The following is an 11,965-nucleotide window of genomic DNA, read 5'->3' as shown; positions in this document are numbered from 1 at the left end:
TCCTGGCCCCGCGCTGGCGGCGTTGGTGACGCGTCCTTGCCGAGGCACGAGCGCCGGCGTTGTCAGCGCGGGAGGGCCGTTCCCTTCCTTGGGTTTAGTTCCTGCTGTCCCGCACGTTCCTCCTCCGGTGGCGCGTCCGCTCCCCTGCTCCGTGTGCTGCTCAGTCCGCGTTTTCCTGCTTCACGCAGTGTTACTCAACATTTCCCTGATGCAGTAGGTAGCAGCCCCGGGTTCTCTTGCCCTCTGCTTAGGATCAGCCCGTAGTGCTGTTTTCACTTGGTTGTTGCTCAAAACTAGCGAGGCAGGGGATGCCACGAGGTTCCCATCAGTAAGCTGACTCTGGTGTCAGCCGTGTCACCAGGAGATATTTCCCCCCTCGCCTGCAGGGAGGGATGCAAGCACGAACACCAGTTTGCTAGCAGAACACTGCTTTCAAGTGCAGGATTGCAGGGAGGCTTATGCTGCCTAAGGAGCAGCTGCTGAGCTAAATGTCACTTGGTTGTAAAGAAGAATCGAACAATGACCTGTGGGAATATTTACTTACAGGGGAGGCTCTGCACAATCAGGACTAACGTCTGCATGGCACCAGCTTTCGGGAGATGTCTACGAAATGGGCTCTGGACGAGGCCATGGCAAAAGGAGGATGCTTGCACACCCTGTTTTTTTGGTTCGTGGGGGTGTTTGCAGTCACAGAACTGGCGAGTCTGTGGTGTCCGGTGCCTTGGGAGACTGGGAGAGCCACCTGTGCGTCTGTGCCGCTCGGCCCCTGCTGCTGTGGTCCCACAAAAGGCTGTGGGTGAGAAAACAGAAGAGTTCAAACTGGTCTACAGGTTTCCAGGGATTAAGTACTGCCGGGTGCTGTCTCGACTGAAGCTATTGCAGACTGCCACCACCATGGTCATGCTGCCTCCCATCTACTACCTCTATCTGCAAGACCAGGTTTCTCAGAACATCCTCTTGTACAGCACTGGCGTTGCACTCTTTGCTGGTGCAATGTTGTATGGTATGAGCTACTTTTTCAGACGAGTTATTGGATTCATCTACTTAAGTGAAACTGGCCGTGTTGTCAGAGTGGCCCACTTGACCTTTTGGGGAAGACGGAATGACATTTACTGTCCCTTGGAGACAGTGATGACTTTGGATGAAGTTGGAGATAGCAAGGGGGAGCTGCTTCTCCAGTTCAAACGCTATAATAGTACAGACATTTTATATTTTACGATTAAATTTGGCCAGATTGTAGACAGACAGAAGTTTATGCAAATATTTGGAGAACTTGAGTGATACAGCAGCTAATTTCCAGTGATTTTCTTTGCTGCATCTTCATTGTGCTTACTGTTCTGTGAGGTTTGATTAGTTTACCAAACTGACATACTTCTGTCATTTTTCTATGCAAAGCCTGGTCATAAGTGCACTCAGTGTAGAAAGTAGAAATGGTAAAGAATGATCCTCTGCATTAAATGTCTCTGCAGCTTGTTTAAGTGTGCAGGGTGAGCAGTGTCTCTTCTGTGCTGGATACAGTGAAGTGCATGGTGCACCATCACCAGCAGTTCCATGCCTGTCCTGCTTGGAACACGCAGTAGGATGCTGAATTACTGATGCTGACCCTGACCATCTCGTAGATTGTTTTGAAGCAGGAAGAATTTTTGAGGTGAAATGCAGTAACTCTGCTGGAGCATCTTCACTTTAAATTCATCATTTCTTTCAGGAAATTTTAGGTTGTCTGGGAAGCCTCTGGAAATTGACTTGTCTCATAGACAAGTATGATAAATAATGCTGGATGTCAGAGATAAAGGCTCATGCATTGATGGAATAGAGATAGCTGGGAAGAGCAGCCTGTGATGCTGTGTCAGGGCTGCTTCCAGGTGTGAACACGACTGGGCAAAACCAGTGTGTGTGCTGCAGGACACATTGACAGTTCAGCTGTAAGGGTAAGTTAAAGACTGGTCAGCATTTCAGGAGTCTCATAGAAATTACTTTCCCTCTGGAATAAAGGAGAAACATACCTAAACTGTGATGCTGGGAGCTACAGGGGCAGTCTGTGATCCTTTGTTTAGTTTGGATCATACCGATCATCTTAAAATTTGGAACTGCTTGTCCTTCTTTGCATATATTCATGTTTGTGTTTGCTTTGTATGTGTGAATGACATTTAATCAATACTGTAACACTTGAGTTGTAAATGTTACCAAAAATTATCTTGGACTCTGTGAATTAGGCAGTCTTCTGTGAAGATTGCCATACAGGCTGTGAAGCAAGTCATTTGTGTCCCTTGATGTGTTTACTGATTTGGGCATATTTTAACTTCAGGAGCTAAATACCCTTTCCACTCCCCACTCCCCTAATCTGGGTTTACCTAAAATGGAAAAAAAATAAGACACTAAGAGGTGACAATGTGTCTACTTTGTATTCTGTTGAACTTGCAGGGTTGAACAGTGACTCTGTCCATGAAGGACAGTGTCTTGCTCTGTGGTGTTAAGTGTGATTCCTCCTTTTCCAAAAACTCAGAAGGAATGAGGAGAGGATTTAAACCCAAGAAATGATCAAACGTGAACACCTGTAACATGTACAACTTTTAATTGTCAGAGAAAGTTAACCCCTTTACAGTGCTCTTCTGGCTCTTGTTGCATTTGAAACCACAGCAAATAAACTGACCCTCATCAGTAGAGAACTTTGGAGTGTTCCTTTCCCTGTTCCTTCCTCATGTGTATTGAAACCTCTGTCTGTTGTTGGATTGGCAGATGCAGGTAAGTAAAATTGCTGTTTGAGTGCACAGGCTAACCCTGATTTACTGTTTGCAATGAACTTTTAATAGGGGTGACCATTATTTTGATGTTTGGCTGATACAACAATACCAAGAGGAAGAGATAAATGTTGCTTAGCTTCAAAGTACATTCGACCGTGTGCATACAGCATGTTTTTTTGAGGGTTAACTTCTTAAGAATATATTTAATATGCACTAATGATTCAGTTTAGTCATGTACCAGGTGTAAAATAAAAATCCCTGGAGAAGTTCAATTATAAATATTTTATTTAAGAATATTGATTACACATGAGATGTCATTTTTTTAATGAATCTGTGTACATTTACTAGTTACACCATGAAGTGTAGTTAAGTATTTGTTTAAACATTTATTTGGCACTGTCCACAGTATGCTGTAAACAATATTAACTTTATATGCTTCAGCTGCAGTGCTTTCTATGTATTCTCTAACGTGGTTTCATCAACGTGTTGTACACAGTTATACAGTTACTGAGTGTCAGTAAAAATTATAAAAACACCTAGAGTATTCATAATAAAAGTGAAGATGGGGTAAGACTTCAAATTACTGGACCTTTGCTTCTGTAAAAGTACAAGACTTGCTAGAGACATTTACTAAAACTACTGCACTGATATGTTGAACAGACTAATTCCCAAAATGCTGTCAAATACAGTTCTTGGTGTGACTTTCCTCTTGTTGATAATAGGCCTATGAGGACAGCAATGACAACGAGGTTTTGGCTGAACACCAATACACCAGTCCTTCCTCCAGATTTCTACAACCTCTGTTTAAAAACCCACTCAGGTTTGGACCAGCTGGTACCAGAATTCTGGTTTCTGCAGAGAGGTTTACAGAAATCCCATTGCTTTTAAGCTAGCAGAAGTGAATGTACTTACGCTTCCCAATACTAGCAATTCAAAAAACAAAATGGGAAACCCATGATTAACACTTCTCAAAGCAGGTAAGAAACCTTTCACATTTTGATGGCTGTATTAAATATGTAAATATTTTCACTGCTCTCTTACTACATACTTGAAAATTGTGGTCACATTCTAGTAGGGCAACAGTAAAGTCCAGTTTGGTCTCTGTTTTTTGGTGCACAACAGAAAGTTAAACTTAGAAAACAAAATGCAGATTCTTGCTAGCCAAGGAAAAAAGGGCACCAAACTTAGTTCAAGTCAGCCTCAAGCAAACAGCGAAGAGGACATAGTAAAAAGATATCCAAAACAATTACCTGAAGAAAAACAAATGAATGAACTGTTGATACTTTCTGATCTTGTGGCTTTCTAGAAGATCACTGAAGTATCAATGACTTAGAGTTAACTATTAGAACAAAAATAGCATTACTTTGCATTATAAATGTGCAGTTAGGACTAGGCCCTTACTGTAGTGGCTCTAAAGACAGGTCATGGCTAAGGTTAAGCAATTCTGCTGTAGTTGTACAAAATACCTCAAGTATTTGTATAGAACCCTTAATAGATAAATTCATGGCTATTGTGTGTTATGAGCAAGTGGTAAAATCTCAGATAATTCTGGATTGCTGACAGATGGAAATAATATGCGTTACATGATTCTCTAAGCTTTGTCAAATCACATACTTCAGGGTATAGTTTTCTCTCTGCACATCTGATTATAAAGTAAGTCAAAAGTGTTAAAATCCCGGATGAGGAAAAAAGTACTTCAGTGCCATGTACAGTGCTGCAGGTGTGGCCAAGTGCACTTGTGCCTCTGAAGCAGGGTGTGTGGGCTGAAGGCTGGGCAGAGAGCAGCTGATGGCTCCTCATCCCATGGGTGTACAGGACATCTGTCTTCATGGGGATAAAGCTGGAATTTATTTTCTAAAAATACTGTACTTGGCAGTGGTGGAAAGCAGAGCTTTCCCTGTAACACCTCTTATTCCAGCTACCATCAGAGAATGGCACTTTCTGTATGGCAGGCATGTGGCTTTAAGTATTGTGCCATTTGGCTGTAATTGTGCCATAGGTGTTGCTGCCTCTGGATGCAAGAGTAAATCTACTGGGATTACCTGTGAACACAGACTGCACCAGGTCACATTTAGACAACCAGAGAGTCAGGACCATGCATGTAGAGAGGACTGCGATTAGTATGACCCAAGCCAGAAGATGGAGGGCCACAGCTTCTACCAATGCACAGTGTGGGACAGCTGCATGTACCTGCTGGTGACCAGTACCAATGCTCTGCCTGGGTTGATTTGCATGGAGCAGCTTGCCTTGGGCAGGACTACAGACAGAACACAGACCTTAGTTTATGACTTTACACTGATCTTGTAAGTAGAGAAGACATGAATTAATGCAAACTAATTTCATAATCAGCTGTTCAGTGCAAGGGAACCGCTTTTTACTTGAAGTTTGCTAAGATGTCACTGAAAATGTTCAGAAAGAGGTGTGCATGATGATCCTTGAAGATCAGTGTTGGACGAAAACGAATCGACCTGTCGCCACAACCTCCCAGCACAACACCTGAAATGAGAACAAAACATGTCCTTTAGTAATTTCCATCTTTGCCAAATATACAGAAAATGCAGGTCTGCAAACAAGGTTCACCTCATGGTGGAGGGCCAGCAGAAGCTCCCCAAATCCCTAACCACACTGTGATACAGCACCTAGTCACTGGTGCAAAGGGGACTCAAGCTTCACAGCACCTGAGAAGAACACCACAGGTGCCTGTAGCTATTCTGTAAAACATTTGGAATGTTAGGACTAATGCCAGCATCCACTGGAAAGACTCCATCCAGCACAGACCTTTAGCAGCATCTGAGACTTCAAAGCTGCAAAACTGCTGCTTTAGTGCCTCAGTCAGAACAAGGCACAATAGGTTTCTTTGCAATTTTGTTTTTAACCTACTCTATTTCTAATTATAAAAAGTGAATATGTATCAGTGCTGGCAAACTTCATCTTGCAGTACTTTAAATGCATGGTGGCTTTTTTACCCCAAAATCAATTCTTTGAAATGTTTGTGGGCAACAGAAATCCACAGCCTGAGCTGAACTTAGCTTGCTTCTTAACTAAGCATAGCCTTGGTTTACTGTGAAACAGACTGCTTTGCTTCTCTCCCTGCTGGCTTTGTTTCCAAGAGCAAAAAAATACCAATATCTTTTACACTATAACATTTTGTTTTCAGCAGAGTTTAGCTGTATCATGCCTATTTCAAGAGATATGTGTAACCACAAAAACTGACAGCAGCAAACCCAGGGCCCTCACACAGGGACATGCAAAGAGAATGTGAAGCTTCAGATCACGAGGTTCACACTTGATACCTGGGTTTGTCTACAGCTGCATAACACTTCAGTGATACAAGAACAATGTAGTTGTAGATCTGTGCCAAATTCAGGCAACTCATGTTTTGTTATTAGGTAGTCCATAAAATTCATAGTTTTTTTCCCAGTGTTTTCTGAGTGATGGTTACATTAACTTTCTTCTAATTTTCCTGATCTGTTTCTAGAAGTAAGCCATGCCTAGGTATATATGAGGTCATTGCAGAGGACTATGAAAGTGATGTCACAAAAACTCATGTCTCTTCCAGTAACATTAGGCTTATAGGGAAAGGTAAATGTACACACTGTGCAATGGACTGGTCTGATGTCCTAGAATCACAGACTGGTTTGGGTTGGAAAGGACCTTACAGATCATCTAGTTCCAACTCCCCAGCATGGGCAGGGACACTTCCTGCTAGACCAGGCTGCTCCAAGCCCCATCCAACCTGCCCTTCAACACTTACAGGGATGGAGCATCCACAGTTTCTCTGGGCATCCCGTTCCAGTGTCTCTCCACCCTCAAAGTGAAGAATTTCTTCCTAGTATCTAATTTAAATCTACCCTCTTCCAGCTTGTCTCTGAAAATACAAGTATTTCTAGAAAAAGTGTAAATAGAACTTTGTTGGTAATTTCTCTTCTGTCCTCTCCTGTTGCCAGTACACATACACCATACAAAGAAGGGGAATGTAAAGCATTACTTATGCTACTGTTTGTCATTTTAAGTGAATCCAAACACATTCTTACCTTTGTTTCTGGCTATTGTAATTAACTTGTTTCTAGTTGCATCATTTGGAGCATCAAATGAACAGAATGTTCCTCTTCCTCTCACTCTGCTGATAAGATGGGGATAACGAGCCTGGAAAGAGAGGTGAGGCAGGATGCATGGCAGCTGCTGCAGCGGAGGACACCTGGTGGTGAGCTCTGCTCTGCCAGGCATTCTGCCACATGGAAACCTGCTGCCGACTCCCTGCTGGTGGAGCGGAGCTGCTTGCACAGGCTGGATTTCTCAGGAGACCTTGTGTCCTCTTCACCCTTTTCTGGCAAGGGGCTGTTCCCTAGGCTGCAGAACTCTACAGCAGGCAGGCTCTCTCCTCACAAAGCACATAAACATCTGAGCAGGAAGTTAGAATTAATTTGCACCCTTCAGCTGGGTCAAGCAAAATCTCACTTGGAGCCTCCTGAAGTGAGCGTAAAGCACCTTACATCTAAACATGATGCATAAAACCTAAGCAGAAATTATCTGGAATGGAGCTAGAAACAAGCCCATCCTTATGCTGCACTAAGACACGCTTATTAGTGTTATCTGCTTCACTTACTATCAGTTGCAATCCTTATCTTTTATAAGAGTAACCTGTTTTTGGATAGTAGTTGTATTCTGACCCTCAAAAGTATGAGGATTATAAGTTCTTTGTGTTCTCTTGCCTGCCATGCCTTCAAGTTGTGTGAGAGCAGAGACGAGGCTTATCATGTGCCACCAGTGCACAAAGGGCCTTTTGAGAGATGAGCATTTGCAAGCCTGCAAATGCCTGGCTGACTTTCCTTCTCATCTGGGGCTCCATACTTGAGGCTGTGAAGGAATTTCCCTTAGTCAAGGGAGGGAAAGCTAGTTTTCATGTTTCAATAGATGAACTGAATTCTGACAAAATATTTTGTCGGAATAATAATTATTAAAAATAACTTTTTGGACAATAAAATGCTAGTTGCTTGTGATAACAGAAACTTCCAGCAAAACGATTTTAACTAACTGCAGTTCATGCCTGCAAATATTTTGAGGGTCTCCCTTAATTTTAGATTAAGCTCTATATAACCAGCATCCTTAACTCAGGAAAATAAAGGTTACTTCAAAATGGGACACAGTTAGTCAGGCTTGCATTGAAGTATCTAAGCCAGCAAGTTAGGATTACAATTTAGTCCTCATCTGGGGTTTGTCAGTCCAAGTGTTTAAATTGGATGAGGTCAGATCCTACCTGATCAGCAAATTTATCCTTCTTGTCTATAATGCCTCCAATGCTTACCTGTAAATCCAGCAGCCCAGTCAGTAGTGCTTTCCCAGCATGGGTTGCATTGTTTAGAAGGTCTTCTCGTTTAATAATCTTAATGACTTCAGCAAGCATCAGGTTCTTGGATGGATCTCCAAGCCATGTATTAAAAATCCGATAGGGCTTGGGAAAGGGTGGAAAGAGAGTTATGGAACATGTTAACAGGCAAATCACTATAATAAAGAAAAGCAAGCCACCAAACTGGTAATGCAAACATCTAGTGTGTGAAGAAGCATGCACTAACCTCACCAGCCCTTGTTTTGTTGTGAGAGTCAAGCCTTATGTTCTCACCCTCCTTTTTTTTTTTTTTTCCCCCATTTATTACATCTAAAATGTCATTAATACAACAAAGGAATCTTGCTGACAGAATTCGTAATACTGACATAAAAGCTCTGAAGAAGATACAAAATTGCCCTGCAGAAAAAGGTGCTACTTTGTGGTTGGATTTTGTATTTAAGGTTAGTTCATTAGGCTAAACCCAGTTCTCCATAACCTCCCACCACCTTTGTGACTGACAGCAACTGGAATAACAGTGAAGAAGTGACAAGAACTTTTGTGTAAGCACAAAGCAAATATCTATGAAATAGCAGCTCCTTCTAGCTGAACCCAGGTTACTGGAGGAAAGCTTATCTCTTCCATGGACATTACAGTTACTCATGACTGGGCCACCAACTAGCACAGAGTTCAAATTTCATTGAAAATCTTACAGCATTTGGCCTGAACTCCTCTTTGTGGAAAAATCCTCCTGTCATCATCTTCTTACTGAATGTTACCACATCAGCTGGGTCATCCAGGCCCCAGTGTTCATGTGCCCAGAATTTTCCTGTACAGCCACCTCCTGTCTGCACCTCATCCACCAAGAATGCACAGCCGTGCTGTGGAGAGAGATGCAAAGAGCAGGGAATGAGTCCATTTTCAAAACAAAAATCCCTCCCTTAGTGAACAGATAAATACAAGCCAATTACTTGCAGCGTCCCCCCATAGCAATTGTGTATTAGATTTCACAATTAACAGCTCAGCTGTTTTTTTCAGAAAAGCACTAGAAACATATTGTCTACCTAAATTCACACAAAAGTACATGTTTTTATACAGACTTGAACATTTCTAGAAGATACCTGAAAACATGTGGAAGGAGTCTAGGCAGCATTTTCAAAGCCTCTGAGGGAAGTAGAGCATAATTTCTAGGAGTTTTGTTTGTTTTAAATAAGAAGTCTCTGCTTCTAATCTGAGTCAGGCATTTGTGGCACAAAGGCAATACCAGCAGCATGATCTATTCAGTCCAGGGGCTAAAATGACCCTGGAAGAGCTGGCTTTTCAGATGAGTGCTGAAAGAGCTATTCATTTTAGCTGGCAACACATTTTCTTAAGCAAAGGACGATTTTATTGAACCTTTGGGACAGGGAGATCAAACTGTATCATGATATTTTAATTAAAAACAATTTATTTTTGGCAGCATCTTGTTTTAGACAAGGCAAACCTTTTTATTTCACCATATTTACTACATCACCCTTGCACGAGCAGCTGTTAACAGTGGGAAAAGCTGCTTTTTCTCATGGCAGAACAGAATTTTTCAGATGTCACCTCTGCTTTTCTCTGTAAGCCCACAAATGCTTTGAGTAAAAAAGCATGGAGTAGGTCTTATTGAGGGACATCACTTCTGAACAGGTAACTTCACATCCCAATTGTCAAGACATCTGTCCTTTTCATTATTTTACTGGAACATCAGCAACTAAAGGTTAAGACTATTTATATCTCTACATTTTAATTAAAAACAATTTATTTTTGGCAGCATCTTGTTTTAGACAAGGCAAACCTTTTTATTTCACCATATTTACTACATCACCCTTGCACGAGCAGCTGTTAACAGTGGGAAAAGCTGCTTTTTCTCATGGCAGAACAGAATTTTTCAGATGTCACCTCTGCTTTTCTCTGTAAGCCCACAAATGCTTTGAGTAAAAAAGCATGGAGTAGGTCTTATTGAGGGACATCACTTCTGAACAGGTAACTTCACATCCCAATTGTCAAGACATCTGTCCTTTTCATTATTTTACTGGAACATCAGCAACTAAAGGTTAAGCCTTTTTAATTTCCTACTTTTTTTTTTTTTCAATCAAAACTAAGTATGTTAACAAAAAAAATTACCCTTTTCCAAGCCTGCCTCTTCTGAAATTATTTCAACTCTGTCCACACATAGGCATTATAATTTAAAGAACACTACTGCAAAATCCATCAATAATGAATCAGAGTAATTTCTGCCTCACCTAGACATTAGAAGAAAATTTATTGCAGTAAGGAAACTACTGGGTGTGCAGCAAATGGGAGAGAAATATTGTACTGACAAGGGGATGCGTGTACATAACTACCCCAACTGCTACTAGGGAGGCCTGTGAAGCTCACAAAGCTTCACAGGGGGCAGAGGAGCACCAACAAGTATTTGCATATTTAGCTGACACTGAGTGAACAGTGAAATATTTTATTACCTTTCTGGCAATATCTCGTAGCTTTCTGAAGAAGTCATCTGAAGCATGGTTGTCCCCACCCTCTGACTGTATTGGTTCTATAATAATTCCAGCCACAATCTTTTTCTTTTTCCTGTACTTTACAATCAGGTCTTCCACCTGTAAATCAAACATTCATAGTACATTCTCCTTTCAGGACATTTGCATATTTCCTCACAGAAAGATTAAATCTCAGCAACAGAACTTTTCACAGCCATTAATGGCCACAAAGGTGTCAGAAAGTGCAAGGAATTAACGTAGTTCCTCCAGGATTTAACACCACCTTCTTGTTCCTGAATAATGCTTAAATTTCAATAGGATCTTACACTCATTGTAGCTTGTTGCACATTTATCTACAGTGGTATGAAAGCTCTAGCAAATTGCAGCTGAAAGTATGGTGGAAACCACTGTAGCTTTCTATGCCATAGCTGTTGCTCCATCAAGGGAATGTAGAAGAAAACAGATTTTATGTCAGGAAATAAATCTCAGCTAATGTATTAAAGAAAGCAATCTAGTAAATTTGCTTTTCCTAGTCATCTACTTCACATACTTTAAAACTAATCTGATTAAATAGTGCTGAAATTGTATTGCTTATAAGGGGCTTACAGGGAAGTTTTAATTAACCTTGTAGTGCTAGTTGCTGCATTAGGAGTGGCATTTGTACTTGAAAGACCCCTGACAGCTTCCAGGGCCCAGAGCCTGTGTAGGCTGTATAAAGCAGTGGTTTCCCAAGGATGCTAGTAAGACAATCTAAAGACTTTATAAAGTAAAGTGTTGGGCTATTTTTTTTAAATTTATTTTTTAATAATGCCTTCGAGTCTGTGGATTGATTTTTTGCATCACTGTCCCTGCCCCCATCCCCAACCAACTGTGAAGCAAACACAATTTGCTAGGCTTTCTGTTGTCTCTGAAGTTAGGCAGTTTGAATAAGAATCCAGCTCTGCACAACTGTCCACAGTGCTGCTGTGCTCCCTCCAGCACACCACAGCTCCCACCATGCTCCAGATGGTGCACCATTTGGGTTCCAGTCACAGGGCACACTGTGCTGTCATCCCACCAGCAGCTCTCAAGAGTGTGCTCTTGCAAATGAGAGATCCTGGATCCCAGTGAGCCAAACAGGGAATCCCATGGTTCTGGGATGGTTTGCCCCCCTTAGACACTGTTCTGCCCACCTTTCCTTTCTCTGGGCTAGGGAAGGCACAGAGTTCCTGCCCATTCGCCCCCTGCAGCCATAGGAAGGATCAGAACTCTATGCCAGAAGGCTACCACAGAAAAACTGAAAAACCTGTAATATTTGTATAGGTTCTCTTTGCAGAAGATTTTACACACTGTGCTCTCTCTTAGTCCATGTCCCTTTGGAAGATCTGGCATACAAGTTCACTGTGCTGTAACAAACT

The 11,965-nt window shown here is 41.8% G+C and overlaps 2 protein-coding genes across 2 annotated transcripts in view; one reads left to right on the top strand and one right to left on the bottom strand.

Annotated features, from left to right (window-relative positions):
• Window positions 1–519: 519 nt before the first annotated feature.
• Window positions 520–1,281, top strand: TMEM186 (transmembrane protein 186). Its single transcript, XM_009995528.1, has one exon. It carries the CDS (start codon window positions 520–522, stop codon window positions 1,279–1,281), a length of 762 nt encoding a protein of 253 aa, XP_009993830.1.
• Window positions 1,282–4,826: 3,545 nt separating this feature from the next.
• The window catches only part of ABAT (4-aminobutyrate aminotransferase), a 28,829-nt gene continuing 21,690 nt past the window's right edge, over window positions 4,827–11,965 (bottom strand). The window contains exons 11-15 of the mRNA XM_009995499.1: window positions 10,551–10,688; window positions 8,778–8,945; window positions 8,047–8,193; window positions 6,776–6,887; window positions 4,827–5,237 (exon numbers count right to left, since the gene is read on the bottom strand). Coding sequence (XP_009993801.1) covers window positions 5,116–5,237; window positions 6,776–6,887; window positions 8,047–8,193; window positions 8,778–8,945; window positions 10,551–10,688 — 687 coding nt within the window. The 3' untranslated portion in view covers window positions 4,827–5,115. The remainder of the gene's footprint in view (window positions 5,238–6,775; window positions 6,888–8,046; window positions 8,194–8,777; window positions 8,946–10,550; window positions 10,689–11,965) is intronic.

Source organism: Chaetura pelagica, unplaced genomic scaffold (assembly GCF_000747805.2).
Source record: "Chaetura pelagica isolate M959 unplaced genomic scaffold, ChaPel_1.0 scaffold124, whole genome shotgun sequence".
NCBI classification, from domain to species: Eukaryota; Metazoa; Chordata; class Aves; order Apodiformes; family Apodidae; genus Chaetura; species Chaetura pelagica.
Note: the sequence above shows the minus strand (reverse complement) of the source record. Positions and strands in the feature narration are given on the sequence as shown.

Bases quoted from the DNA above. Each gene is read 5' to 3' on its own strand.
- TMEM186 (XM_009995528.1), top strand. From the start codon at position 520: ATGACCTGTGGGAATATTTACTTACAGGGGAGGCTCTGCACAATCAGG.